This window comes from Delphinus delphis, chromosome 11, assembly GCF_949987515.2.
Source record: "Delphinus delphis chromosome 11, mDelDel1.2, whole genome shotgun sequence".
Taxonomy (NCBI): Eukaryota; Metazoa; Chordata; class Mammalia; order Artiodactyla; family Delphinidae; genus Delphinus; species Delphinus delphis.
The window spans coordinates 8,151,774-8,178,717 of record NC_082693.1 but is presented as its reverse complement, the minus strand read 5'-3'; the positions used below and the strand labels follow the sequence as shown (position 1 = coordinate 8,178,717).

Genomic DNA, 26,944 nt, shown 5'->3' with positions numbered 1-26,944 from the left:
CACAGGACCCCAAAGGAAATCGCATCATGCAATGGCAGAACCTCAAGGTAGAGAGTGGCCTCAAGCAGTTGACCTTTCCCCTCTCATCAGAGCCCTTTCAGGGCTCCTATAAGGTGGTGGTACAGAAGGAATCAGGTGAAATGGCAGAGCACCCCTTCACCGTGGAGGAATTTGGTATGGATTATGCAAAACCATGGAACAGTTTTTTCATATTTAAACTTCTAGGGCCTAGAATTTGAGTTTCTTTGGAATTACTTTCTATTTCCCACGGGTGAGATTAGGCTTGGAGTGGAACCAATTACTTCTAATCCAATGAGGACCATCAATGATTCGTGAATAGGATGTCATATAGCATTTTTTTGTAGCAATTTTTAATCTTCAAAAAAAATGTAAAACATTCTTAGTCCAGTGGAGTCTCCCATAATTCATTAAGGTTACATTGATCCATCATAGTCCTTCAACCAGGATCTCCATTTGAGAGAAAGGTGGATATATTGGAGAAGTGGGCTACCTTTTCAGGGCCCTAAAATACGATTAGAGAATTGTTATGAGAACCTGGAAATACCAATTCCCCAGAAGTTGAAAAACAATCACCAACTTCCTTTACCTCCAATCAACAGTGCTTCCTAAGTTTGAAGTGCAAGTAAGAGTGCCAAGGATAATCACCATCTTGGAAGAAGAGATGAATGTGTCAGTGTGTGGCCTGTGAGTTTATACTTTTAAAAAATCTTTGGCGAGGGGAATTATTTAAAGGAGACTCACCCTTTGGGATATTTTAACTAGCTTGTCTAGAAGCAGTGCAGCACAAATACCTTAAATACATGGGAGCATCCCCATCTCTAGAACTTTCCTCTCCTGTTGCTTTTCTATTTCCCTTCTTATTTTCTTTCATGTCCTTTCCAACATTATTATAACTATCATGGGGCAGGCAACTGTTCCTAGAGCTAAGCTATGCTAATAGGATTGATTCTGAAAGTAATAAAGCTACTCGCGCATGCACGTACACATGTACACACACAAATGAGATAGTGTTGAAGTGTAGTGACTTTCCCTTTACCAGGTTGTAAAGTAAATTCAATCATCAACAGATCATTTACTTGACCTTGGATACATAGTGGAAAAATAGCTCAGATTCAGAATTTGTAGAGACAGGCGTATTACAGAAATGTCGTCTAACTCATCTGTCTACCTAAGGCATGTCACATACTTCTCTGAACTGCCATTTTCACTGATGAGAGTAGACATGATCTCACAGTCAGTCTTTTCCAACCTTGAAAATTCATGTTTCTAGGATCTTATTGCTCCCATCTCCAGCAGCCCAGCAGTAGCAGTACAGAAAGAACAGCCAGAGTGAAGAAACCAGTCCTAAAGACCTTCAGCTGGGTCCCTGCCCCAGCACTATCTCAGAGTAAGGTCACCAAGCTCCTGATCCCACAGAGCTGGTGAACCAGTACTCTTGCAAATATAGATATAGAGGGTATTTTGAATAGGGAAGGAACAAATACCCTCAAAACCACAGCAATTATCAATGATACATTTATAGCACAATCCCATTTTTGTAAAAAGTAAACAAGTAAAAGTCTATATGAACAGAGATGGCTACACATAGGAAGAGGATGATGGAAGGAGAGATACCATCATATTAATAGTTTATATTCCTAGGTAGAATTGAGAGCGTTTATTTCTTGTCTTTGTTTTGTTTTGTTGGTATTGTTTTTTCTCTTAAGATCTGGTGTAGCTTTGGCAAAAGAAAAATATTTTTTAAAAGATGAAACTGAAAATTAGAGATTAAGAAAAAAAAAAAGACATGGTAAAAGAAGACTGAAGTAAATTCCAGCATGTTGCACTGGAAATTTCTAAAAGAGAAGGTTCGTTACTTAGTTTACTTGCCCTCAACACTGTATAAGCCCTGCAGAAATCAGAGGGAAGTACAGAGTCTAAAAATATACTATAGCTAAAGGGAAAATATAAACAGGTAGAAAATGGGGGTGTTCAATGTCTGATTTGATCCATTTGGCAATGTTCTTATGACAGATACACATATGGGAAGCCTGTCCCAGGACATGTGACTATAAACATGTGCAGAAAGTACAGTAACCCTTCTAACTGCTTTGGTGGAGAATCACATGCTGTCTGTGAGAAGTTCAGTCAGCAGGTATGTGGGAAACTACTCCTAGGGATTAACAGCCCAGGCACTGTTGATGAGCAGTGAGTTACAACATGGTGGTAACTCAGGAAGAGACCAATCTGTAAGAGAATTCTATGCTAGCTATAGTCGTTTTTTAAAAATCAGTGACTTAGCACAATAGGAATTATTTCTTGTAATTGTCCATTGTGGGTATTCTTGGTGCACCAAGCACCCAGGATGATTGAAGTTGAACCATCTCCAGTACCTGGTACCTAAAGCCGCCTTGAGTATCCATCCAATTATGTAAAGGAAGGAGAAAAAAGCATACAAATCTTAACCACCTTGGCTGGGAAAGGTGTCAGTTTTTCTCTCCTTCTATGAGCAAGAGCTTGTCACATGGCCCCACCTAGATGCCAGGGAGCTGGGAAACACAGTGCCCAGATGGGCAGCCACTTCCCAGCCACAGCTGTAAACTATGGAAGGGAAGCCAGGCTTCGGTGAAGAGTTAGCTGCCTGCTACAGTAAGATTACCCCCCAAGTTTTAAGGCATTTCTTCATTTCTTCACCTCATTCACTCTGGGGAATATCAGATACTAAGGAATACACCTGTCAGTTATAAGCCAGAAACTGTTGTGAGATGTAATTATAATTAATCCCCAGAGAATATTTATTGTGTTCTCATCATACAAAATTCCTAGGTTATGTTGCCTCAAAAAAAAAAATGCCACCAGATTAACTGACCACTGATTTGTCCAGTCTTATGTTTTTGTATTTTATTTCGTCCCCTCCTAGCTAAACAGCGAGGGCTGCTTCTCGCAGCAAGTAAAGACCAAGATCTTCCAAATGAAGAGACAAGAGTTTGAAATGAAAATTGAAGTGGAGGCCAAGATTCAAGAAGAAGGAACAGGTGTGTATACCTCATGGGTATGGGAGGAAGAACAATGGACATGGATTTAGTTCCTTTGCCAAACAGTGAACTAAAAGGGAGGAAGTAGTATAAGTTCAGGGAGAGCATCCTTCCAAAAGTGAACTTATTTTTTCCTTCTTTTTCAGAGGTGGAATTAACTGGAAAAGGGACCACTGAAATAACAAGAACCATAACCAAACTCTCATTTGTGAAAGTAGACTCAGACGCTAGACGAGGGATTCCCTTCTTTGGGCAGGTGAGGTATTTTTCAATTCACAAATCAAACTGTACTCTCACCTAATACGTACAACATATTCTGCTAAAACTATACCTGGTTAATATTATCTGTTGATTAATATAATCAAGGGTATAAACCCACATAAAATAGATTTGTTCCTCTAAATTTGTACATCAAATCTATAAAACCATTCTAAAGCACTATCAAAATTAGAAGGTTTTGGGAACAGCACTGAGTGATGTCACTCAATCTCTTTCCCATGGGGTTTACCAGGCAGTCTCAGATTTTTATAATATTTTTTCACAAAGTGTCTCGAAATTCCTGATAGCCGATCACATTATCCTTCTAACATTAACTTTGTATGGAAATGGGTGGGTAGGTGGCTTTCATTTTTATTTTGAAATATAAAAGATTCTGCTGTACCTGGTGTTTCTTTCATGGATATTACATATACATTACTTTTTCAAGTATATTTTATTTTACTCAAGTATACTTATTCAAATATATTTGTTTTATTTTAGCAAGTATATTTTAAAGACAGTACACAGAGGGGTAAAATACTGCTATTTAAAGTATACCCAGGGCTTCCCTGGTGGCGCAGTGGTTGAGAGTCCACCTGCCGATGCAGGGGACACGGGTTCGTGCCCGGGTCTGGAAAGATCCCACATGCCACGGAGCGGCTGGGCCCGTGAGCCATGGCCGCTGAGCCTGCGCGTCCGGAGCCTGTGCTCCGCAACGGGAGAGGCCACAACAGTGAGAGGCCCGCGTACCGCAAAAAAAAAAATAATAATAAAGTATACCCAGATTTTAAAGATATAAATTTTTTCTCTCAGATCTACAAAAAAAATCTGCTACTGTTATTTTTCTGCTTACTGTTATAAGCAGATGTGCTAATGGACCTTTCGGACTCCAGAAGTCTGAGATGAGAGTTGTATGTACCTCCATGCGTAATTACTGTGCATCCTGTTTTTAATGGAAATATTATAAGATGTCAGCTGTGGAGAGTGTAAAAGACAGAGGGACCAGGCTCCACAAAAAGAGTAGTGGAATAAATTTTAGAATGTCTTGATTATGCTATGACAGCAAACATGTTCAGAAACTTTGGTGACTTCCTAAAATGAAAGTTCACTTCTTTAAACTTCTCAGAAGTATATTGTACTTTTTTGAGATTTTATTCCTGCTAAATAACTATCCTATTATCATAAGACTCTCTCACCAAAAGTGAAAGAATCAGAATTTTGTACCTATCCTGGTATACAGCTGACATTTCATTAGCAAACTTAGATCTTGTTAATCAATTACAAATACTAATCCAAGTCTGCTGGTTGTGCTTCCTTCTACCAAAAGTAGTTTATACTGAGAAAAAAAATCACCATCTTTAAAATCTGAACTGAGCTACTAATCTTCTGGGTTCAGTATTAGCAGTAATTTGACTTTAGGCCCTTATTTAATATTCTATGCTTCTTTTCAATTTTACATTTTTCAGATGGGAAGTACCTCATAAAATCTACCTACCTTCCAAAAGTTTGCAAATCTAGGTCAAGAAGCAGATATCATATATAAAACTAGAGGAGCAATTACTAGCAATTAGCAATTACTAATATTAAATCTCAGAACACTAATCTGTAGAAAGGGAATGGTCTGCCATAAAATAAGTATTTGAGGCTCAATTAAATTTGACTAATGGGTTAAAAATTTTCATTATGGCTCTTGTGGTCTGTGACTTTCCAAAAGTTATATATAATATATAGAGTATTTCAAAATATCCACAGAATACATTTCTCAGGTCACCTCTATTATCTCCATCATTCTCTACCCTTTTACACTATTTTTCGTCTTAGGACTGATTACCACTAAATAAGTATATATTACGCATTTATTTAGCAGCTATCTCTTTTACTGGACCGTATGCTCTATGATAGAAGGAACTTTGTTTTGTTCACTGCTGTAGCCTCAATGCCTCGAACCATGTCTGACATATTGGACACACTCAATAAATATTTGTAATAAAATGAATGTTTGGTGTCTATTGGATATTAGCCACATAACTGATCTGCAGCTTTTAATCTTCAGGTGCGCCTAGCGGATGGAAAAGGTGTCCCTATACCAAATAAACTCATCTTCATCACAGCAGAGGAAGCCCACTATGACTCCAACGCCACCACTGATGAGCACGGCCTGGTGCAGTTCTCCATCAACACCACCAGCATCACGGGCACCTCCCTCACTGTCAGGGTAAGTTTGGAGGGAAGTTACCAATGATGTGAAGAAGTCTTGGAAGAAAGGTTGCAACCGAAAAGTGATGGCATTTCCAAGTTGTGTTTAGTCTTAGGAAAAAAAAATGCGAAACTAAAAACCAATTCAAGGTCAATTTTGAAAAAGTTTGTTAAAAGGAGGCAGTATAGTGTTGTGGCTAAAGTGGGGGCTCCACGTGTGCACTCGCGTGTAGCGACATGAATCGTGCAAACGCTGTGGGAAGCAGCGTGGCAGTCCCCCCAAATGAGAACTACCATATGATCCAGTATTCTAACTGCTGAGTATACCTTCAAAAGAATTGAAAACAGAATCTCAAAGGGATACTTGCACAGCCCTGTTCATAGCAGCACTATTCACAGTAGCCAAGAGGTGGAAGCAACCCAAATATCCATCAACAGATGAACAGATAAACAGAATGTGGTATATATGTACAGTGGAATAGTATTCAGCCTTAAAAAGGAAGGCTGTCACAGGCTACAGTGTGGACGAACCTTGAAGACATTATGCTAAGTGAAATATCCAGTCACAAAAAACCAATCGCGTATGACTCCACTTGCATGAGGTATCTAAAGCACTCAAAGCCATAGAAATAGAAAGTAGAATGGTGGTTGCCAGGGGTTGGGAAGAAGGAGAAATGAGGAGTTGGTATTTAATGGGGACAGTGTTTTAGTTTTGCAAGATGAAAGGATTCTGGAGATGGGCTGCATATTACTTAACACTACCAAACTGTACATTTTAAAATGGTTAAGATGGTAATTTATGTTGTGTTTTTTACCACAATTTTTTTAAGTGTAGGTTCCAGAATCAGATAAATTAGATTAAAATCCTGGCTCAACTCTATATTAAGAGCAAATAACTAAGAGTTGAGTATAGACTTCAACTACTTCACTAACTCAACTCTTGAACCAATGCTATTTACAGAAAGTGTTCTCAGACCCCTAAGGTTGCAATATTACATTTATTCATAATACCCATTTGAAACCCATCATAAATGAGGCACCTACTCTCTGATATGCAATTCTTCCGTTTCTGAGGATTAGTCTCCTCAGTGAGGTTTCATAGCTCCAATGTCTCTGTCTGAATAGGTAAAGTAGCCAAAGAAGTGTAAGCCAAGCTAATCAGAGCAAAGGATGCCTCCTTTTATGCTCTTCACAAATGTAAAAATCAATACCAACTCAAGGAGCCTCCGTCCTGTAAAGGCCTGCAATACTGATAAACAAAATAAGGGACCCTCCTCTCTCACTTTTGAGTGTGGAGCACCAGATTTCTAGGTACTAGTTAAGGTAGGATACTAAACGAATGCAATTCTGGAGCACACTGATTCTCTATGACATATAATCTATAAGATAATATTGTTTTTCTAATTCATTAGGTCAGACACAAGGATCATAGTACCTGCTATGGCTACCAGTGGCTGTCAGAAGAGTATGAAGAAGCTTATCACACTGCTAATCTTGTATTCTCCCAAAGCAAGAGCTTTGTCCACCTTGAGCCCTTGCCTCGTGAACTGCCCTGCGGCCGAGCTCAGACAGTCCAAGCACATTATATGCTGAATGGACAGGCCCTGCAGGAGCTGAAGGAGCTCGTGTTCTATTACCTGGTGAGAAGGAAGGCCACTACTCTGACTCATCTGTAAACTCCTGTGTGAGCAAGGATTTATGAAGCTCTTTAGGCATCGCAACTTTGACCTCTTAACCATGTTCCTTTTGAAAGTCTGACTTCTCTCAGGGCTAATTATTGCCAGCAGGGGCTCAATAAAACAAGCATATCACATAGAGAGCAAGACTTGGGGTCAGATATCTGTCCGGCAAATTAAATCCCTTTTCATTTCCTTTTTTGCAGGTAATGGCAAAGGGAGACATTGTCCGATCTGGGACTCACGTACTGCCCCTGCCCGTGCACCAGGGAGACAGTGAGTATTTCCATAATTCCCCATTTCTGCCATACTCAGTCACTTGCAACCTTACACTGCAGAAATACCAGGAATAGCTTCAAATAAAGAGAGAGAATTTTCATCTAACCCTAATAAAGAAGTTGAAAGGGGAAAGCAATAATGTTTCTTTCTTTTTTTAAACCCTTTATCAAATATTTATTTTCTTTTCTTTCAGGTTATTCTGTTCAGATTATTTAAAGTGTTTAGTTGTTTCATAATTTATGCTTATTCCAAATTTTCAAACCATAAATAGTCATGGACCTCCTTCTCAAAATGACATTTCAAAATTGTTTTAGACAATGGAGAGAAGGTAAAACTTTGGAGTGTCTTCTATATGTTAGGTCTTGTGCTGAGTCATTTATATCTTTACATCATATTTCCCTTTTGAAGAGAGCTATGATTTTATGAAGAGGTAAACTGGACTCTCCCCAGGAACAAATGTGGAACAATATAATCCTCTGAAGGTTTCACCTATCCTAAGGGAGTCTAAAAGTTCCCTTAAGAAAATTATCAGTGAACTACTCTTTTGTTGCTACTTTGTAGCAACATAGAAGCACTATAGTAGAGAAGTTCGATGCAACTTCTAACAGTTCTATGTAGGCACCAAAAAATAAGTTGCAAAGGAGCTCAGTACTCCTCTTAAGAAGAAAGAATAGAATATCTGGTTCATAGAAAGTTAAAGAGGATATAGGGGTAAATACAATGTGTTAAACTCTTACTATTACATCTCGCAACTTCAAGTACTATTTCCCTTCTCTAGTGTAAAATCTAGATCAAATGGTAGCCAAATGGATGTCTCCACATCCTTAGATAGCATCAGAACTTTGTATAGATGAACTCAAGCTTCAAACTGGGGAGAAATCATTATGCGATTTTGAGAGAAGATGGGGGGCTATGATAAGGTTGTTGTTTTTTTTTTAAGCCAGGATTCTTAGAGATAGCCATCCATTTATTACATCTACTATTTCTTATATCTGTTACATCTACTAATAGAGTCATCAACCAGACCAGGCTCCTAAAATGACATTGTACAGCAGAAAAGTGTTATTTCAGCCCTGAGCTGTCTAACCCATGACCACTTCCTTTCATTCTCTCTGTGCTCCAGTGGAAGGCCATTTTCCCCTGTCAGTCCCTGTGGAGTCAGACATTGCTCCCGTCGCTAGGTTGCTCATCTTTGCCATTTTACCTGATGGGGAAGTGGTTGGTGACTCTGCAAAATATGAGGTCGAAAACTGTCTGGCCAACAAGGTGGGTGTTTTATATCATAAATTTTTCAACATTTAAAACTAGAAGTTACTATCACTATCAATTATTTTCTACATGCAAGCACTGGGGCCAAAAGGGTTAAATGAATTCACCAGAGGTTTTCAGCAAGGTAATGGCAGATCACACTAAGAAGTCATGTCAAGAGAAAAATAAATATCATATATTAACACATATATGTGAAATCTAGAAAAATGGTACAGATAAACCTATTTGGGAATAGAGGGCAGGAACAGGGACACAGACATAAAGAACAAACATGTGGACAAGGAGAGGGGAAGGGAGGGTGGGATGAACTGGGAGATTGGGATTGACGTATAAACACTACCGTGTGTAAAACAGATAGCTGGTGAGAACCTGCTGTATAGCACAGGGAGCTCAGCTCGGTGCTCTGTGGTGACCTAGATGGGTGGGATGGGTGGCGGGGGGGGCGTGGGAGGGAGGTTCAAGAGGGAGGAGATATATGTATACATATGGTTGATTCACTTTGTTGTACAGCGGAAACTAACACAACATTGTAAAGCAACTATACCCCAATTTAAGAAAAAAAAAAAGAAGCTATCCATGTCACTTGACTCCTAGTGCAAAATTCTCATGCACTGTCTCTTACCATATGATACAGTTCAGAGTACCTTGTTCCCTTCTCTTACGATGAAATGTTGGAAAACATGTAACCAAGTTTATAAGACTACAAAAGGGCCAAAGGAAAAATACAAGAGCATCTAGAACCATTTGCATTCCGCCCACAGTTAGTTAATGAACACCTCACTATGTATCAAAGGTAAAAAATAGCATCTCCAATTTAATAACTTATAAAAACAGATATCATTATAATAGCTCAACTGATGAGAATCAGAGTGACAAAATAGGGAACCAAAGGCCTCAAGGCTTACATGGTGCCAAACATCAACAAAGTCAAACAAAGCGATTATGCATTGAATTTGCGGAGCACCCAGGAAATGCTGGTGAACGCATGGGTAAATCAGGAAATTTGTTTTTCTGACTTTGTCCCCAATTCCACAGGTGGGTTTGAACTTCAGCCCAGCACAGAGTCTCCCAGCCTCCCACGCCCGCCTGAAAGTCACCGCTTCCCCTCGGTCCCTCTGTGCCCTCCGCGCCGTGGACCAAAGTGTGCTGCTCATGAGTCCTGAGGCCGAGCTCTCTGTGGCCACGGTGAGTTCCATCAGCCCCAGGGGTCAGGAAGGGCCACATCAGGGACTCAGAGCAAGAAAAAACCCTGAGTGGGATAGCATCTATTAAAGTTATATTTATCTAGGAGTTAATAGTTTTGAGCTCTTTCATGTGCACTTTTTTTTGGTGAGGAAGATATTACATATGAATATCAATGTATAAATCATGCACCATCCAAAATCCCTGAAATCCTAGAGCTTTATGAAACCAATAGTAGGAGTTTTCAAACTAGTTTTAATATTTCAAAAAGTCTAACAGAAATGGTACATATACCTGCACTTAGACTGCACAGGCTAAGTGAAATATCAAACTTCTTTTAATAAGAATAGTATCAGTTGAAACACTGCATGCCCAAGATGAACACAATTTCTGAAGGAAGATCTGTATTGTCTCTGATTAATAAAAATTAGGAAAAATTAATTACCATGTGATAAATGACATTAATAAATGAAACCTTTTCAAATACTGGGTTAATAGGAAAAATAGCAAAAGGGTATGCTTAGTATAACAACGGGAAACTACTTAATGTGTCCTAATAGTAGTTTGCCCATTACTTCAAATTTTCAATGAGGGCAATTGGAATAACCTCTTACTGAAGTTTTTTTTCACTACCAAAATTTTATAAAGGGAAAGTTACGTTTTTACTTCCCTACAAGAGAAAAGAAAAGATCTCTTACTTTCTGGTCCTTCCAATAGTATTTAATTAAAAATATTAGAATACTTCTAAAGGAGATATTAAGTGCATAGTGGAAGCAAGGGAATATGTGGAACGCTAACATTAATGTTTTATGTTTGTATAACATAATTTTATAGTTCTCAAAGTTGTTTTCAATTATAACAATCCTAGTGGATAGATAAAGCAGAAAATTCTATTAGTTTGTTAATAATAAAGCAGAAGCTTTCATGTATCTAGTAGTAGACCTGGGTTAGAACAAGGGTTCCTCTCAATCTTTGATAATGTTTCATTAATGAAACACTTGCACCTAGTAGCATAAGTCACTCATTCAACACATATTTATTTAGTGCCTACTGTGTTCTGGGTGTGTCCTAAATTCTGGGGATCTCATAGTGAACTACTAGAAAGAAAAAAATCCATGCACTCATGGAACTTAATAGGTGAGACAGACAATAATTATGTGATATGCTTTGGAGAAAAATAAAGCAGAGGGAGGAGATGGAGAATGCTAAGAAGGAGCTGCCTTTGAGAAAGTGCTTCATTTCATTGTGCTACTCACTTTGCTAATCTATTCTTATCAAACAATTTTGAACTCCTATAAATATAAAACACCTACAGAATTTTTATGTTTGTCTTATTCTTCCCGTTGAAGTGAATTTGAAAGTATCATTTTCAGTATTCTACAGTTAAAGTTTTATGTATTTTATAAAGATATGGAGCATTTAGTTCCCATGGGTAATACTAAGAAAATACTGTCCTGACCGATACAGAGGATACATGCTTATCCATGTGCCTGTTTAGAACATGTTGTCCATTTACTTTGTTAAACACCGAGTAAGTTGCTAACCACCAGATAGAGACAAAACTATTACCTAATTCTGTCATCCTGAAGTGTTGCACAATGTCTCAAATATAGCAAACCTCAAGTTCTCTTAATTAAGTTTTATTTCATTCCAGCAGAGTCTAGGGTTTGCCTCTGAATTGCATAACAGAAGATTATGATCCTGAGTACTTAGATAGGAATGTTTTAATTGTTTTTTTCCCTAAAATTGTTAAACGTTTTCAAAATCATCTTCTCTGTAAATTATCTAGGCAATGGAGTCACTCAAAGAAAGTCTGGTAGTGATTATTCTTTTCTTTTCTCCCTGCACTTAAGAAAAATAAGCCACAAGTAAGTTTGTCCTTTCGCCCTTTGCATTTGTACAGGTTTATAACCTGCTACCAGTAAAGGACCTCCACGGTTTCCCTGACCGTTTAAATCAACAGAAGGAAGACAATGAAGACTGCATCAGTCACCATAATGTCTATGTCAATGGGATCATGTATTCCCCAGTATCAAATACAAATGAAAAAGATATGTATAGCTTCCTAAAGGCAAGTCCATTATATTGCTGATGGTCAGTTCTTAAGGTTCACAAAATATTATATATGGAAAAAAATATTTATTTTAATGCTTCCATATTATAGTTGAGGGTAATGGGACATAGAGAGGTCAAGTGACTTCTCCAAGGTCACTAATAGTAGCAGATCTACTAATAACAACAGAGCCAGGACTGGAACTTTTGGGATTATTAAGCAAGTTTTTTTTCTTCATTCATTTCATTCATTTATAAATATTACACATGTAAAATAATTACTGTTGAAAAAGGTTTAAAAACAGAATGAAATTATCTCTATAAGTATATCAATTTCCTTTCTACTCATGTGAACATTAAAAGTTTAATATTAGGGAGGGCATAGCTGTATGTGTATGGCTGATTCATTTTGTTGTGCAGTGGAGGCTAACACAACATTGTAAAGCAACCATACTCCAATTAAAGTTTTTTAAAAATGGTCAAATATCAGTAATTTCATATGGTTCTACCTGATTAGAATCATTAGACAGCTGAAAAACTGTAATATTTACACATCAAGTGAAACAATGCAAGCCTTTGTATTCCAAAGAAAAAAGTCTTTGCAGGAGAGAATGACCTCAGCTACTCTGAAATGTACTTAAACCACACATACTCAGCACCAGGGCTTATGGCGCTAGCTTCCCATGTTTAAGGATGCCAGTGGTGAGGCTCAAAAGTTGGATTCTGACTGAGCTTCCTCAGTGCACAGTAAAGACGGGTGTTAGAGCGGGTGTTAGAGTAACAGTTATAGGTAACGCTGGGGTGACAAGAGGCAGGGACACTGTTTGAAAGAAACAACTTCCAAATCCAAAAACACAAAAAGATTAATATTAAGCTAGTTGGATTGTTTGTTAAATTCAATGAAAAGAAGTATGTGTATATACATATTTTATGATATTTGTGTACTGATTAGGTGATGATTTCCTTTACAGGATATGGGCTTAAAGGTATTCACCAACTCAAAAATTCATAAACCCAAAATATGTCTACAGCCTCAACAATATGAAATACAGTCATCTCAAAGACTGTTATCTTCTCCAGGTAAGAAATTAAGAAAAATTAATTGCCTAATATATTGAACCAAATAAAATAATTCTTTAAAAAAGATAAAATGTGATGAAATTAATTAAAAAGGACTTGTGATTTCAGACATAGAGAACAGATTTGTGGTTGCCAAGGGGGAGGGAAGAGTGGGGGAGGGATGGACTGAGAGTTTGGGGTTGGTAGATGCACACTATTACATTTAAAATGGATAAACAACAAGGTCCTACTGTAGAGCACGGGAAACTATATCCAATCTCCTGAGATAAACCATAATGGAAAAGAATATAAAAAAGAATGTACAAAAAAAAAGAGAGAAACAGAAAAAAAAAAAAGAATGTATATACGTGTATAACTGAGTCACTTTGCTGTACAGCAGAAATTAACACAACATTGTAAATCAACTGTACTTCAATTAAAAAAAAGAACTTGTGATTTAGATATATTAAGGTTCTTGCTCAAGGTCACATAGTGATACAAATCAAAAAAATTCTGTTTGTGTCCAGCTCCCACGTATGCAGCTGGAAAGAACACAAGGCAGGCTGTAAAAAGCGTTATAAGACAGGTGCAGATATGAAGAATAAAAGAAAGGATTGATTCTGATTGAGGAATCAAGAAGTCATTCATATAGAATTTGCTTCTAGTAAATGGAGATGTGTGAGTTTTAAAAGAGAAGGGAAAGTTTCCAGGCATAGGATAATGTAAACAGAAACAGAAATTCACAAATTGGGACTATATTCTCACCAGTCAAGAAAAGAAGCTCTTTAACTTCCCCAAAACATCAGCTAATATCCATATTGAAATCACACTCATTTGTCAATGATATGGGCTACTTCTTTGATGAATCATAGAGTAATCAATCATTTATTTATTTATGGTCTGATACTGTCAAATCATGGTTGAATATAGGTTGAGTACAAACAAAAGAGTTTGTCAAAAATCAAGGTAATCTTTCAGTGAGAATCAAATGGCTATACGGAATTTAAATAAAGATCATTGTATATTTTTATTAGTATTTATAAATTATATCCTTTAATCCTTTATCAATAAGATTTGTAGTAAATTTATGTATGAACAAGTGTATAGATGGACAAGATTTGTCCCAGTGACAAATCTTGTCTCTTGTGTCTTATCTTCTGACACATTTGGGAATAAAGGGTCACATTAGGGAATAAAGAACTTTTTAAATTCTTGATTCTCTCACTCCTACAAACGGTTTCTCAAAGCCACTGTCAAAATGTCTGGGTACGATTTTTCTTTGCTCTCGCAGAGGTGCAGAAGCTGCAGAGCCTCCTTTCTGCCTCTAGGTTTCTTTCACAGGCAATCCAAGACTCGTCCTGCCTCTAGGTCTCACTGTTCTCTGATTGTGATTCTCTTCCCCCAGTCCACTCCTAGCTTACTGTAATGCTTCAGAATTCATCTAAAAATGCCACCTCCTCCAAGAAGCTTTCCCTTAATACCCAAGTGTCCTCTCCTGGTTCCTATCTATTTCATCACCCTATTTCTTTTGTAGCACTTACTACAACCTCTCATAAGCCTTATCTTTATATTTATTGTTTCTGTCTCCTCCGCAGTCGTAGCTGAAATGGGAAGAATTCATGAACTTATGCATATAATACATATTTCAGAGCCTCCCACAGAGACTGTGCGGAAGTACTTCCCTGAGACATGGATCTGGGATTTGGTGGCAGTAGAGTAAGTAACTTCTTTCATATATAAGATGCAACGATATAGATTCCTCACAATTTTCAATTTTTAGCTAGTTTTTCAATATCCAAGTATATCTTTTGGACACATTGCTGTGTTCAGGAGAGGTTTAGTATAATACTTCTGTCATGAAGTCTCACTAATCTAATTTAGTATCAGAAATTTTGCACAAATGTCATTCTAAGATTTCCAGAAAATGAGCATAAGGACTAAATATAACCAAGAACTGCACAGATTAACACCTATAAGAGATCCTTCATTGCTCGGCAGTCCTGAGTTAAGCACAGGGTCAGTCAAGCCAGCTCTACACAGTAGTAGTAGAATTTAAAATTATAAACCTTCCCTCAGTGGAACAGTATTTTAGAGAAAAAATTTAATAACAATCTAAAACTACATATTTATCACTATATCGTCTATAACAGATTATACTACAGCTACATGTCTAAGGTGAGACTGATATAGACTAGAATTGAAAACAGATTTGGAAAAAGGGACTTATACATTCCCATTTCAAGCCTTGATTATACTCTCCATTATTGGTATTTCTACTAAGTGCATTCAAGTCATGACAATAGAATCATTTATATAGGGGTACTCTTCCTAGAAAGGATTTACAGGTATACCTCAGAAATATTACAGGTTCCGTTCCAGACACTCCAATAAAGCGAATATCACAATAAAGTGAGTCACATGAATTTTTTGGTTTCCCAGGGCATATAAAAGTTATGTTTACACTATACTGTAGTCTATTAAGTGTATAATAGCATTATGTCTTTAAAAATGTATATACTTTAATCAAAAATACTTTATTGCTATGAAATGCTAACCTTCATCTAAGCCTTCAGCAAGTCATAATTTTTTGCTGGTGGAAGGTCTTGACTTGATGTTCATGGCTGCTCACTGATCAGGATGGTGGCTGCTGAAGGTTGGGATGGGGCTGTTCCTTAAAACAAGACAGCAATGAAGTGTGCCACGTCAATTGACTCTTCCTTTCACAAACAATTTCTCTGTAACATGCAATGGTGTTTGACAGCATTTTATCCACAGTAGAACTTCTTTCAGAATTGGAGGCAATCGTCTCAAACTCTGCCACTGCTTTGGCAACTAAGTTTTTGTAATATTCCAAATCCTTTGTTGTCATTTCAACAACCTTCACAGCATCTTCCGCAGGAGTTGCTTCCATCTCAAGAAACCACTTTCTTTGCTCATCCATAAGAAGCAACTCCTTATCCATTCAAGTTTTAACAGGAGATTGCAGCAATTCAGTCACATCTTCAGGCTCTATTTCTAATTCTGGTTCTCTTGCTGTTTCCACCACATCTGCGGTTACTTCCTCCACTGAAGTCTTAACCCCTCAAAGTCATCCATGAGGGTTGGAATCTACCTCTTTCAAACTCCTGTTAATGTTAATATTCTGACCTCTTCCTATGAATCAAGAATGTTCTTAATGGCATCTAGAATGGTGAATCCTTTCCAGAAGGTTTTCAATTGACGTTGCCCAGATCCATCAGAGGAATGACCATATATGGCAGCTATAGCCTTACAAAATGTATTTCTTAAAGAATAAGACTTGAAAGTCAAGATTGCTTCTTGATCCATGGGCTTCAGAATGGCTATTGTGTTAGCAGGCATGAAGACAACATCAATCTCATTGTGCATCTCCATCAGAGCTCTTGGGAGACCAGGTGCATTGTCAATGAGCAGCAGTATTTTGAAAGCAATCTTTTTTCCTAAGCAGTAGTTCTCAACAATGGGCTTACAATATTCAGTAAACCATGTTGTAAACAGATGTGCTGTCATACAGGCTTTGTTGTTCCATTTATAGAGCACAGGCAGAGTAGATTTAGCATAATTCTGAAGGGCCCCAAGATTTTCGGAATGATAAATGAGCACTGGCTTCAACTTCAAGTCACCAGCTGCATTAGCCCCTAACTAGATAGTCTGCCTGTCCTTTGAAGCTTTGAAGTCAGACATTAACTCCTCCTCTCCAGCTATGAAAGTCCTAGATGGCATCTTCTTCCAATATAAGGCTGTTTCATCTACATTTAACATCTGTTATTTAGTGTAATCACCTTCACTAATTATCTTCTGGATAATTTGCTGCAGCTTCTACATCAGCACTTACTACTTCACCTTGAGCTTTTACGTTACAGAGATGGCGTCTCTCCTTAAGCCTTATGAACCATTCTCTGCTAGCTTCAAACTCTTCTTCTGCAGCTTCCTCACCTCTCTCACCCTGCACAGAACTGAAGAGAGTTATGGCCTTGCTCTGGATTAGGCTTTGGCTTCAGGGGATATTGTGGCTGGTTTGATCTTCTATCCAGACCATTCAAATTTTCTCCATATCGGCAATGCGGCTGTTATGCTATCTTATCATTCAAGTGTTTACTTTTAATTTCCTTCAAGAACTTTCCTTTGCATTCATAACTTGGCTAACTGTTTGGTGCAAGAGGCCTAGCTTCCAGCCTATCTCAGCTTTCAACATGCCTTTACCACAAGGCTTAATAATTTCTAGCTTTTGATTTAAAGTGAGAAGTGTGCAATTCTTCCTTTCACTTGAATGCTTAGAGGCCATCGTAGGGTTGTTAACTGGCCTAATTTCAATATTGTTGTTTCTCAGGGACTAGGGAAGCTCAAGAAGAGGAAGAGGAACAGGGGAATGGCTGGTCAGTGGAGCAGTCAGAACACACACAACATTTATCTATTAAGTTTGCCATCTTATATGGGTGCAGTTCATGGCACCCCAAAACAATTACAATAGTAACATCATAGATTGCTGATCACAGATCATCGTAACAAATATAATAATAATTTAAAAATCTGAAATATTGAGAGAATTACCAAAATGTGACACAGAGAGATAAGGCAAGCAAATGCTGTTCGAAAAATGACACCAATAGGCTTGCTTGACGCAGTGTTGCCACAAACCTTTAATTTGTTTAAAAAAGAAAACACAGTATCTGTAAAGCACGATAAAGCAAAGTGCAAGAAAATGAGGCGTGCCTGTATTTAACTGCTTACTTTTTGTTCTGCACATTGCCACCTCCCCAGCTCCTCAGGTGTGGCTGAAGTAGGAGTAATAGTCCCCGATACCATCACTGAGTGGAAGGCAGGGGCCCTCTGCTTGTCCAGTGACACTGGACTTGGTCTCTCTCCGACTGCCTCTCTCCGAGCCTTCCAGCCCTTCTTTGTGGATCTCACGATGCCCTACTCTGTGATCCGCGGAGAAGCCTTCACACTCAAGGCCACTGTGTTAAACTACCTTCCCAAATGCATCTGGGTAAGGCCTTCTCTTTATTAACTTGAACACAAGGTAACAGTCAAGTAAATTAAAAACTGCATTCCTGGGAATACTGACAAACTCCTGTGTGTAAGATGGGCTCACCAGGAGATAACACTGTCAGAGATACTCATATGTTATATGACTATGGTTGCTGGTATCTCCAAATACCAAATGGCAACTTAAAACAAGGTTCTGACCCTTATCATAACCCTTTAAAGTTAGGAAGTTTGTGTAACATGAAGATTTCTGACATGAACAACAAAAACCAGTATGCTGATTCTCATGTCTTATACTCTCCAAGGTTTCAACCTCTACATTCCCATATATTTAACTTTTCTTATATGACTAACTGTATTAAACTTAACTTTTAAAGTTATTTATGTGCATCTCCCCATAATTGTTTATAAATCTTGTATACTCTGCTGGGAGGGCTGAGGGTATGGTCAACATCCTAAGCCAAAGGAGTAGAGCTTCCACAGGCAACAAACATACACCATCATGACTTTCCTCTCCTCTGCTCCTACCACGTGAAAGAGCAGATTATCCCCAAATACTAGTGTTTAGATGTCAGATCCACTTATAAGATGCCCAGTCTTCATTTATATTATCTTCAGTATTAGGCAACCTGAAATCTACCCAATCCCTCAATGTGCTTTATTTCAAGCCATTCTTCCTTTGGCCCCCTTTCCCTCTGGTCTATTTGTCTTTTTGTCTCATGCGTGGTTTCAGGTCAGTGTGCACCTAGAAGCCTCTCCTGCATTCCTAGCTGTCCCAGGAGAGACGGAACAAGAGACTCAATGCATCTGTGGGAATGGCCGGCAAACCGTGTCCTGGGCAGTAACCCCAAAGTCATTAGGTGAGAGACAGCCTCCTAGAGGCAGTTCTCTACTCAACGACTGTGTGTGTCTGTCTATGGGATCCTCATATCCAGGCAAAGACGCCCCCACCCCCCACCAAATGGTAGAAGTTTTTTCTTTGTCTTTCATTCTAGGATGTCTAGAAGGATATACCCGCTTCCCTCACCTCCGGCTCCACCTTGGATTCCCAGTATCATTAGCCTCTAGTCTATGTTGCTTCCATTCCTGCTCCTATATTTTTATAAAACAAAAAAATAAGGTCACAAAGCATTAAACATTTATAAATCTTGGGGTTTGGAGGCATAGAGGAAGAGAGAGATGGTGCTCATCTCTACTGGCCCCTTTTTCCAGGGAATGTGAATTTCACAGTGAGTGCAGAGGCACTGGAGTCTCAAGAGCTGTGTGGGACCGAGGTGGCTGTGGTCCCTGAACATGGAAGGAAAGACACAGTCATCAAGCCCCTGTTGGTGGAAGTAAGTAAGCCTGCCCATTTGATAAGTCACAGTGAGTCAAGAAAAACAATGGTGAATCCAGCTGGGGTTCCAACTTTTAGGTAAGAAGGGCTAAAAAATAGATATATGAAAAAAGAAATATATATATATATATATATATATATATATATATATATTCATGGGATATTTCACAATATGATTCTCTCTGTGTGTGCTTCTCTGTCTCTCTCTCTTGATTTTACTTTGTAATTTTCTCCTCCCTTTCTCATCTGTCAACCTGTCTCCTTCATATTACTTATAGAATTTGCTTCTATAATATATTTGAAAATCAGTTCCAATCCTTCTCTTCATCAAGAAACCTGTAGTTCCCCTATTAACACACATGTCCTGAAAGTCAGTCCATTCTCATTTCTAACTTTTCTTTCTTTCCACCTAAAGCCTGAAGGACTAGAGAAGGAAGCAACATTCAACTCCCTGCTTTGTCCATCAGGTAAGACTCAGTCATCATAATTAAAACAACATTGACTAGAATATAATATTTGAAGTTCAAAGTATTTTATATATACCATTCCTACACTTTCCCTATGAGGTAAGCAAGACCCGAAGAACCATCAACCCATTTCGTAACTGAGGAAACTGGTTTTTAGAGAGGCCAAGTAATTTGATCAGCTGAATATCCGTATCCCAGGAATCCTGAGTCTTTATTTCTTAAGCACCTGTGCAAACATCAAATTGTCCTTCTGACCAGTGTATGATGTGGTTATAGGTAGAAAGTGGGTAGATTCAAAATGAATACTGCCAAAGGGGATATTTCCTTGGATATTTAGTAATACCACACATGGGTAGCTGAATTCAAGCCCCTTCAACACTGAGTTTTGCATAGCTAACCACACTGGATAATGAGACTATGCTATTTCCAGAAGAAAAGGTTGCCATAGCCTTTACCATTTGTCATGTCAATATTTGTTTGGTGCCAATCCTATACCTAGTATCCTATCAGTCATTGGGAAGGGACTAAAGAAGCTTACAGTAAAAGATACAGTTTTATCTTTGTGGAGAATTTCCTAAACAGAAACATTTATAGAAATTTAGTACACGAAGAAATTTATCAACACAATGTGTTCTCATCTCAAACCAATGTCTAATCAACATCATGTGTTCCTTACCTTTCTGTACCTACTAATTTCTGTTTATTACCTTTTTTGTCATGTCAATACTTAAAATATATAAAACGTATTCTAAAAACATAATTGCCTTATTATTTAGCCTTATTTCTACATTTAAGTGAATTTAGTCCTTACTACCAAATCCATATATGTCATGTTTTCTTACAAAGCTTTTTTTGAAGAGAAGTTTTTGACATACAAATAATACATACATAATTAATATAACTATGTATGTATTTAACACATAATTATATTATGTATTTAACTACATGATTAAACTTAATTATATAACTATCAGTAATTAATATAATTGATAATACACACATAATTAATGTATACAACTTAATGAGTTTGGAGATAAGTATACACCTGTGAAACTGTCACCACGATCTATACCATAAGCCTATCCATCACTTCCAAAAGTTTCCTCCCACTCTCTTATTATTATATTTTTATAATATAAGATCTATCCTATTAGCAAATGTTTAGGTTTACAATACAGTATTGTTAACTGTAGGCACTATGCTTTACAATAGACCTCTTGAATTTATTCATCTTGCATAACTGATAGTTTGTACCCTTTGACAAAAGTTTTATTATTAATCTTATGAAGACAGGATGCAGTATAATGATAAATACATTTTTCTTTTTTCATCTTCATGTAATTCACTAATATTAAAATGCCAGCAAATGTATGCTTATCAGCAGCAGTTAATTTATTTTCACTGAGTCAAATACTGTTCATCTTCACCCCTAGCCCCATGTCTAGCAGTTCCATTAAAAATACTGTCTTCATATCTGGTGAAATTTGATGGAAGTAAAGACGGAGCATTATGGTAGAATTCAGGAACTTTTTGAAGATTTTTCCTTTGCTTATATACACATAGTGGGTTTTTTGCATACAACTGTTGTGTAAGGAGGCTGGGGATGGACATGAAATATATCACCTTGTGATAACAATCTTGTGTTAGCCATAGGATGATTACAACAGAATCACAACATCACAGGTACTTGTCAGTTTGTAGCCTTCTTTTGGAATGCAACTCCACATACAAGGAGGTTGGGGAAGGAAAGTTCTAGAAATCTCAGAATCCCATTCATATATGTTGAAGGTATTTTTTAAAACTGGAATATTAAAAGAGGGACAACTTTTCAGAAGAAGTTTAGGTACAAGGCATAGTTCTGGCTTCTGGGTCTTGGAACTCTTCAGGAAGATATACAGCAGAAATCATCTTCATTGTGGCTGATTTGTTTCTTTCTCTAGGTGCCGAGGTGTCTGAAAAATTATCTCTGAAGCTGCCACCAAATGTGGTAGAAGAGTCTGCCCGAGCCTCCTTCTCAGTTTTGGGTGAGTCTCCAGCCCTAGGGGACTACTGTACTATATTAGACAATGTCTACTATATTTTTTCCATAAATACTTTCTCAAAATAACAGCTATACTTTTAACTTCTTTCTTCTTTGGACTTACTTATTGCTTCCAATCATACTTCTGTTCCTCGAAGACACCCTTCCTAAAATTCCTCATTTCTTTACCTTAGCTAATTATTCATTTCTTCTTAATGATTCTGATAGATTATAATCTATAAGCTTTATGACTTCCCATCTCTCCCATTTCCTAGGAGACATATTAGGCTCTGTCATGCAAAATACACAAAATCTCCTCCAAATGCCCTATGGCTGTGGAGAACAAAATATGGTCCTCTTTGCTCCTAACATCTACGTTCTGGATTATCTAAATAAAATACAGCAGCTGACTGCAGAGATCAAGTCCAAGGCCATTCGCTACCTCAACACTGGTGAGTCACTGAATAAGGGAGTGAAAATTTCACAGTGCAATTTTAACAATAGCTTGGAATCCCCAATAGGCTTGAGTTACTTATCAATTCTATGATATGTAAATTTATCATACTATGATAGTTACAATAATAAGAATACTATGACAGTTGACTTCATGGTACCTAGCCAGTGTCCAACCTCCAATAAAATGTTTAGGACTCAGAACCATCTAACACATTGCAGCAAAATTTAGGAACTATCACAAGATGCCAAGGCATTTTGTTTATTTCTCTGGCTACAGAATGTACAACCCGTCATGTTGCTTCATTAACCTTCCATTCCAGGTTACCAGAGACAGCTGCTCTACAGGCACTATGACGGCTCTTACAGCACCTTTGGGGAGCAACATGGCAACAATGAGGGTAACACCTGGTAAGGGAAAGACAGTTTTTTGAGCTCCTGTTTTTGTGTCAGGTCTTTTACATATATTATCAAAATTATATTCCCAGGACCCCTATCAGATATGTATTATTAAGCCTATAGTTGGTTATACTAGATAAATATACCAAAACTAGCAAGGTAACAAGCAAAAAAGCTGAGATTCAAACACACGTATGTTAGATTTGTCCCCAGAATTCATCCTGTTCATAATACACCAAGGTATTCTTTCTGAAATAGCTATTTTTTTTTCTAAAATAGCCCCCATAACCATGATTTTTTTAATGAGATAGCCAGCAAACATATCATATAACTTCTAGATAAACCATGCTCACTTCAGTTTATGTTTTTAGATCATATTCATCTTAATCACTAATAAATTCAATAATAGGAGGAAAGAAATGAGATGGAGCCAGTGATATGAAACACCGTTTTAAAATCCCTAAGGCAAAGCAATGTCAGAAGTTACTGCATGTAAGAGCTGTGTATGAGAAGATTCTGCCATCTACAAAGAAAATCGCTGAAGAAAAGATTTAAAGCCTTACTCAAATAAAATAAAAAAATAAGTAACATTAGTACAGTTAACCCTTGAAACACATGGGGGTTAGGGGCACTGACCTTCAGCAGTAGCAAATTCACATATCATTTTACAGTCGGCCCTCGGTATCCCCAGTTGTGCATCCACGGATTCAACCAACTGGGGATCATGTAGTATTGTAGTACATATTTAGTAAAAAAGAAATCCATGTGTAAGTGAACCCATGCAGTTCAAACCATGTCGTTCAAGGGTCAGCTGTACGAGAGCTAGCAGAGTCATCAAGTAAAGGCAATGGGAGCTCTAAGTGAATTCCTGTTAGATGACTCACGTCAGTGTGAGAAGTGTCCTATGAAGCCTGTTGCTGTGATGTGGTTATAAAACCACTGTAACAACGTAAATGTGATCATCACTTCCTCCCCTTCAGGCTCACAGCCTTTGTACTGAAGAGTTTTGCCCAGGCTCGAACCTATATCTTCATTGATGAAGCACATATTACCGAAGCTCTCACCTGGCTTGCCCAAAAGCAGAGGGACAGTGGCTGTTTCAGGAGTTCTGGGTCACTGCTCAACAATGCCATTAAGGTGAAGTGTTCTCGGAGCTAGTGTTGATTTGTCCATTACACTGTTCTCAAGGATGAGGAGAGGAAGTGATAACATAAGAATTCCTTAAGGAAGGTATCAGAAGAAAATAAAACCTGGGTAGCACCAAGAAAGAGGGGATGGAACTTAGAGTGACTGTGATACTTTGCTTCATGGGGATGTATATGGGTAAGGACAAATTCCATGACAGCAGAATACAAGGAGCTGATTAAGAGCATTCTCAAAAGTTACTGGGAGTTTTTAAATTACTGATTCATTTTCAGTACCGGTAATTGATCTGTTCATATTTTCTATTTCTTCCTGGTTCAGTCTTGGGAGATTATACCTTTCTAAGAATTTGTCCATTTCTAGATTGTCCATTTTATTGGCCTATAGTTGCTGGTAGTAGTCTCTTATGACCCTTTGTATTTCTGTGGTGTCAGTTGTAACTTCTTTTTTCATTTCTGATTTTATTGATTTGAGCCCTCTCCCTTTTTTTTCTTGATGAGTCTGGCTAAAGGTTTATCAATTTTGTTTATCTTTTCAAAGAACCAGCTTTTAGTTTCACTGATCTTTTCTATTTTTTTAAGTTTCTATTTTATTTATTTCTTCTCTGATCTTTATGATTTCTTTCCTTCCTAAACCTTATGCTTTAGTCATAAGGTTAGGTTGTTTATTTTAGATTTTTCTGGTTTCCCGAGGTAAGCTTGTATCGCTATAAATGTCCCTCAAATTATTCAAATCTGTCTCTCTCTCATATTTACAGGGTGGAGTGGACGATGAAGTGACCCTCTCTGCCTATATCACCATTGCCCTTCTGGAGATTCCTCTCCCTGTCACTGTAGGTGCCCTTGCTGAAGCCTCGTTCTAGATGCAATGAAACTGCTGACCTGATGTCTGAAACAACACCCCACTAAAAACCAGTTGTCAGCATTCCTTCTATGCAATGTCAATGCTTCCCAGATCAATAGAGAATTTAGTTAGTCCATTAAGAAAGATTTACACTTCCCCAGTGATGACCCTAGTCTATTTTTCCCCTAGCAACCCCACTACCACCATCACCACACATGCAGAACGAATTCTAAAGATATGGTCTATATTCCTGCCTTATGAATGTGAGACTAACAGATTAAAAAAAAATACTATTCTCTCTATCCGTAAGAATGAGGTTAGAAAGACAAGTGCTTTCCAACAACTTCCTGACCTCTGTGCTGTGGTCTGTGTTTATCCGGGAGCACTAGCCCCCCTATTCACACAGCTCGCTCCCTTCTCGCTCTGCCTTCCCAGCACCCTGTCGTCCGCAATGCCCTGTTCTGCCTGGAGTCAGCCTGGAAGTCAGCCAAGGAAGGATCCCGAGGCAGCCACGTCTACACCAAGGCACTGCTGGCCTATGCCTTTGCCCTGGCAGGTAACCAGGAAAAGAGGAGAGAAGTCCTCAAGTCACTTGATGAGGAAGCCGTAAAGGAAGGTGAGAGCACACCCGGGATCTTTCTCCCATCCCACAGTCTCTGGATCAAGGATTCCATATCAAAAATACCCCATGACTACCTCTCAGGACCCCTTTCCCCTCTCTTCTTTTGTCTATGTCATTATGGACTCAAGGATTTCTTACTCAAGTCACACATCCAAAGATAAGAGGCAATGTACTGTATATATACAAAAAGGCATAAAGAATAATAAGCAAACACCTTTAATACTTCCCTTCCAGCTTAAGAAACAAAATATTACCAATGCTGGAAAAATCCCTTGTGTACCATTCCTACCTGCAAAAGTAATTGTTATCCTGAATTTGTCATTCCAAACTCCATGGATTTCTTTATCTTTTTACTGCATATGTATGTATCCCTAAATAATATTATTTGTATGTATCCCTAAATAATATTCAGAATGTTTACATTTTTCCTCTTTAGATAAGAAGTATCATCCTTCTGAGTATTTCTGCTTGATCCTTGTCTGTCTGTCTGCCTTTTGCTTTTTAAGTTCAACATTAGGCAGGCTGATAGGAGTCTCCTGTATGGGTATGTTCATTTTCACTGCTGCATGATACATTACAATATATTAAAAAGGCCATAATTTATTTAGAGAGTCTCTCCTCATGGATCTTTTCTTGTTTCTTATTTACTTCTATTGCAAACCATGCTGCAATGAATACTCATATACCCATCTCCTTGAGGGTGTGTGTGAGTTTCTCTAACTTGTACTTAGAAAGCGTAACTGCTGATTAGCGGGCTAAACACATCTTCCCCTTTGCTGGATATCATCAGATTACTCTCCAAAGAGCTGTTTTCTTCCCACAGCAGTGTAAATCCGTTCCCGTTATTTCACACCCTGTCAGCCTTTGCTATTTTGAGGATTACTCTATTTTTTTTTTTAATCTAATGCGTGTACACTCCATTATCTCATGTGATCTGTGATCCTCATAAGAAACCTCTGAGGACAGGCTTTACAGAAAGTTGAACAAGCCCTAGACAGGGTCTGGATAACCTCAGATGTTGGAAATTACCACAACCAGTCAGAGAACTTGCTCTGCCATTTCTCTCTTCCACCAACGCAACCACCGCAACCATTTGAAAACCTAGTGGCACAGCTTCTGACTCCTTAGCCCAGATGAGACAAGCCTCGTTCAGCTGTCTGTAGGCAGGAAGTCGCCAGATAAGATTTAAGAGATTATCACTGGAAGGCAACCCGCACTTCAGCACTGGCCCTTGTCCTTTTACCTGAAGTTAAATATGAACATGTGGTCACTTGCAAATCTTTTTCTCATCTCCAGATAATTCTGTCCACTGGACACGACCTCAGAAACCCAAGGCACGAGTGGAGCAGTTGTACCAACCCCGGGCTCCCTCTGCTGAAGTGGAGATGACAGCCTATGTGCTCCTCGCTTACCTCACTGCCCAGCCTGCCCTGACCTCGGAGGACCTAACCCCTGCCACGCTCATCGTGAAGTGGATCTCAAGGCAGCAGAACTCCCAGGGGGGCTTCTCCTCCACCCAGGTCTGTGGTTAGCGAGAGCCTTTTACTTTACCTTCAGGTAGAAAAATGTTTGAACAAGATGCAAACACATACAAGAAGAAAAGAAATGAAGATAAGAATAACTTGAAATGAGAAGAATGTTATTAGTA

The 26,944-nt window shown here is 38.3% G+C and overlaps 1 protein-coding gene across 1 annotated transcript in view; it reads left to right on the top strand.

Annotated features, from left to right (window-relative positions):
• LOC132433491 (alpha-2-macroglobulin-like) overlaps positions 1-26,944 on the top strand; it is a 40,504-nt gene that overhangs the window by 7,490 nt on the left and 6,070 nt on the right. The window contains exons 6-29 of the mRNA XM_060024289.1: positions 6-174; positions 621-705; positions 2,035-2,155; positions 2,921-3,035; positions 3,182-3,291; positions 5,347-5,508; positions 6,902-7,129; positions 7,372-7,441; positions 8,568-8,710; positions 9,749-9,898; positions 11,799-11,966; positions 12,919-13,027; positions 14,602-14,722; positions 17,786-18,014; positions 18,747-18,873; positions 19,226-19,347; positions 19,765-19,816; positions 21,757-21,840; positions 22,112-22,288; positions 22,613-22,700; positions 23,669-23,825; positions 24,589-24,663; positions 25,110-25,290; positions 26,593-26,816. Coding sequence (XP_059880272.1) covers positions 6-174; positions 621-705; positions 2,035-2,155; positions 2,921-3,035; positions 3,182-3,291; positions 5,347-5,508; positions 6,902-7,129; positions 7,372-7,441; positions 8,568-8,710; positions 9,749-9,898; positions 11,799-11,966; positions 12,919-13,027; positions 14,602-14,722; positions 17,786-18,014; positions 18,747-18,873; positions 19,226-19,347; positions 19,765-19,816; positions 21,757-21,840; positions 22,112-22,288; positions 22,613-22,700; positions 23,669-23,825; positions 24,589-24,663; positions 25,110-25,290; positions 26,593-26,816 — 3,267 coding nt within the window. The remainder of the gene's footprint in view (positions 1-5; positions 175-620; positions 706-2,034; positions 2,156-2,920; positions 3,036-3,181; positions 3,292-5,346; positions 5,509-6,901; positions 7,130-7,371; positions 7,442-8,567; positions 8,711-9,748; positions 9,899-11,798; positions 11,967-12,918; positions 13,028-14,601; positions 14,723-17,785; positions 18,015-18,746; positions 18,874-19,225; positions 19,348-19,764; positions 19,817-21,756; positions 21,841-22,111; positions 22,289-22,612; positions 22,701-23,668; positions 23,826-24,588; positions 24,664-25,109; positions 25,291-26,592; positions 26,817-26,944) is intronic.